The sequence below is a fragment of the Pyxicephalus adspersus genome, chromosome 2 (assembly GCF_032062135.1).
Source record: "Pyxicephalus adspersus chromosome 2, UCB_Pads_2.0, whole genome shotgun sequence".
In the NCBI taxonomy this organism is placed as follows: domain Eukaryota; kingdom Metazoa; phylum Chordata; class Amphibia; order Anura; family Pyxicephalidae; genus Pyxicephalus; species Pyxicephalus adspersus.
The window spans coordinates 81,518,602-81,522,675 of record NC_092859.1 but is presented as its reverse complement, the minus strand read 5'-3'; the positions used below and the strand labels follow the sequence as shown (position 1 = coordinate 81,522,675).

Sequence of the window (4,074 nt, the reverse complement as noted above, 5' to 3'; positions counted from 1 at the left end):
TTTCCCGACATAATATTACCAGCCTTAGAGCATGATCAATTTCTGAATATGATGTCATATAACCTATACAGGAAATATGCTGTAGATGGACACGAGCTATGGAAAAGCTTTGGAGGGCAAAATAGAGTCACCACATGGTCAGGACAGTTGTGACAGATTACCTTCATCAATTCACTATCTGCACAGCAGAAATCAGCTAAAATATTAGGACAAAAATTGTGCAATCTTTGCTGACATTAGATTATGGTACAGATGGCACTGGTAATATTTTGAAGCAGTGAATTCTGCCATGCTGTTAAATTTGCAATTTCAACCTGAAAGAGGTGACGGAAATATGGAGCTCAAGTGAGGTCATCTGTAAACTCCAGCAAAGTCCTGATGTATACCATCTGTCTTTTAAAATATTAAATACATCTTGACAGACTAAAAGCTAATATAATTGCATTTTATGCCTATTTTCCACTTTACTATATTTACCTCCAGGGTAAAGAACTTGGTGGCTACAAATTGGGGCAAAGTTCCTTGGGTAAATGATGTGACATATCCAAATTGTTAAATTCAGCACAAAACTGACATTACAAAATAATAATATACCCTACCTGGGATTATATATACACAAACCCAGTTTTATTTAGTAATATGGTAAAAAACAATCAAGTGCAGTAATCCAAAGTGACCATAAGTGTTATCTGAACCTTTTAAAGAGGAACTCCACAAAGCATTTTTATACCTACAGTGTCAACACAGCCTTGTAAATTTGAACCATGGACCACACAATGAAATCTGAATCTTCACTTGTGTGTGAGCCTATTTTCCAGTACTGGTAGTCCCCCCAGGTAAGCAGCAATACTAGTCCTTTCTGAAGCCAGGTGTTCAAAACATTGCTGTTTATATGTTTTCCACTATTCCATACTTCTAAAGTTCCACTTTTCAGGTCATCAAGAACAATAAAATAAAGGCAGGTCCTGAGCACAATGTATATGATACAGTAAAATACAAGATAAAATATTATTCCTTCTCCTTTTGGAATAAAGTATGGTGGGCCCTTCTCCCCTTCTTTAGTCATAGTTTGTTAGTTGTTTGTATTTCTTATGTATGCAGGTTTATCATTTGCAGCATCTGTTTGTTGTACAGCATTGTGTAACATGTTGGCGTTTTATCATGAAAAGATCCAGCATGGAGTTGGAATTATGGTTTCCCACTGTACATATCAAAAAGCTCAGCAGAGCTTAGACAGCTTCTAAAGAAGTAAAGAAGTGTTACTTCTAAAAAAAGAATAATACAACATAAAAATAACCGTGCCTGGAGTTGGGCTTTAAATATGTATAATTGAAGTATTAAGCTATCATCATTTTCTTTAGGATCTTAATTGGTATAACTTTATTTGAAGATAAATTTATAAAGCTGGCATAGAACTATGGAAATAACATAATACAGCAAATGCTCAATACTACTGAGCTTTAGTTTCGTCTTCTATTATACCTAAAGTTTATCCCCGATACTTGTCTTTATTTAATGTTGTTTGAAAAAAGTTAATAGCAATGTTTTCTTAATACATCAACCTCAAAATCTTTCAAACATTACCAATATATGAGCCGCTACATATATTGTTATCCATATTTTTCAGCAATCATATTGTAATTAGCATCTAAAAGAATACATTTCCAAATGACAAATTTTTTACCTTTAGATCAAACATAAAAAGTGTTACATGGAGTGATGAAGGCTTGAAATGACAAGCAATATAAAGACACTTTTTTATACTGAAGGACAAAAAACAAGGAACACAAAGTGACTAAAAGGAAGGTACATGTCATGACCTCCAGGAGGGCTTTAAATCCTTTTATGTGGGGTTAGCTATGGATTAAATGTGCAGTATTCAGAAGATTGTACTGTAATCCTGTACCCTGAATCTTTGAAAACATTAGGGGATAAAATCTAATTGAAAAGGCATGTTTTATATTGTATGGTGGTGAAATAACATAGTACAATAATGCTATGTTTGGAAAGCTCTAATGTTCTCTGGAAGAACATGTTGCTGAAGTTTATGTGGCGATTTCTATTTACAAAGTTGAAATTGTCCTTTTTGTACATAAATCCACAATAATTTTCATATTAATTAAAACCATATATATGTTTAAAATGAAACTGGTACAATGTGAAGCAATATTTTTGTACTCTAGGATGGTGTTCTTTAAATTATAGGCCAGGACCCAAATTGTGGTGTGGTATTTGTGAGAAGAATTGCCACATGCCTGTGTATAATAAATAGCCTAGTATATCCCAGCACAATATAAGTGGCAAGTGATATTGCAGATTTTATTTATAAATGTTTCAAATCATATACTATCATTTATTATTTTCTCTTGCCTTAAAAACTTAATACTCCTAATATTATTCCCACCCACACTGCCATCAGCACAATCAAAGCTTCTAAAAACAATTAAACTCAAATGACTTGCAGCATAGACATGCATGGGAGTATGCATAGGTGCAAAGCGGTGGGACAGAGAATTACGCAGGCAAAGTGGTAATGATGACCAGATTATGGTTTTTGGATTAAAACATCACCTGGTCAAGGTGATAGAATTTACTCCTATTACAAATTAACAAAAAATACCAGAACACATACAGTTTCTCAAAGGAACTGGAAACTTGCAGCATTTGTTCTTTGAAGTCTGCACACAGATACCAACCAATGTCACCCAAAGGTTTTGGCTAGCTTTAGTGATCTTGAAAACAGAAAACTATACTATACTAAAGGATTTTATTTGCTAGCAAATGGAAATCAGCTTTTGAACAATCATGTATTTACACATTAAACATGCAAAATGAAAAATCTTGTGGTTTTAAGTGTGCTGGTTTGTTTTTCATGCATTTTACAAGTTTTACTTACATTTCCAGAGCTGGTTGTTATATCATTGCATGTTATTGCTTGTATTCCTGTGAATATTCTCAGTTTCTTTGTAATATTCAATTAACCATAACTACAGGCTTAGCCACAGAACTGTGATTAGAAATGTATCTGTTGCACAGATCTCCGATTCCCAGTCTCTTACCCAACATTCGGATGTGTTTTGCTTGCTTGGACTTCATCTTCTTGGCTCTTTTCAGCATCAGCTGCACTGTAGCTGCATCTTTAAATCCCCTACAGGAAAGCATATTTACTTAAATGTACATGTTGGGCTCACATTTTAAGTGCTCGACACACCAAGATAGAGAAAAAGGAAGTCTTTTACATACCATTCCTCAGAAATTTTTTCTTCTTTCTGTGACTTGAAGGAAATGTCAGTATTGGACTTCATGCTAGACACATGTGACAAATTTTGTTTCTCCAACCTGACATCAGAGGGAATCATAGGCCAAATCAGTTAAAAAAGAAATGCACCGAGGCTTTGTAGTCTAAAGCTATTTCAGTTAACTGTTTATGCATTCCAAAATCTGAAATAAAATCTAGTTTAAATAGTGGTAGAAAACTCCATCATGAAAGGTTCTGAACGTCTGCTGGCATTCCGAAATGTTTACATTTCAATTACTTAAAGAACTATTCAAAAATTACCATCAGCACACAAATCCCAACCTGCACAGAATAACATGCATATCTATATCTAGATTTATATAAAGACATGTTCTTCCACCTAATGCAGATACAATATGGAAAGCCTATTTGTTTTAACTAATGCAAGGCATTACTAGAGATCAGTAAGTAAGTTAAAGACACAGATAGCAAGCATATGCAGCAATGATTGCCTAATGCCACATTGCTTGAATTGTCACATGAAAGATTTTAGATCTAAGCAGTAGGTCAGCAGTATAAAGAAAACTGAAACACCATGAACTCTAGAGGAAACAGATATTAACTATAATGTACATTGATAGGAACTAAAGGATTCGTATAAAAGGCTGCTAGCTTGATACAGGTTAAAAAGTTAGACTCAGTGGGTCTGATTTATTAAAGCTCTCCAGGGCTGGACAGGACACACTTTCAGCAGTGAAACTGGGTGATCCAGCAAACCTGGAATGGGCATGGTCCAGCATTCAAAACATTTGCTAGCAAATAGCTGGAAATCTATT

The 4,074-nt window shown here is 34.5% G+C and overlaps 1 protein-coding gene across 1 annotated transcript in view; it reads right to left on the bottom strand.

Moving 5' to 3' along the window:
- The window catches only part of LRRIQ1 (leucine rich repeats and IQ motif containing 1), a 92,671-nt gene that overhangs the window by 34,536 nt on the left and 54,061 nt on the right, over positions 1-4,074 (bottom strand). The window contains exons 19-20 of the mRNA XM_072399016.1: positions 3,244-3,339; positions 3,060-3,148 (exon numbers count right to left, since the gene is read on the bottom strand). Coding sequence (XP_072255117.1) covers positions 3,060-3,148; positions 3,244-3,339 — 185 coding nt within the window. The remainder of the gene's footprint in view (positions 1-3,059; positions 3,149-3,243; positions 3,340-4,074) is intronic.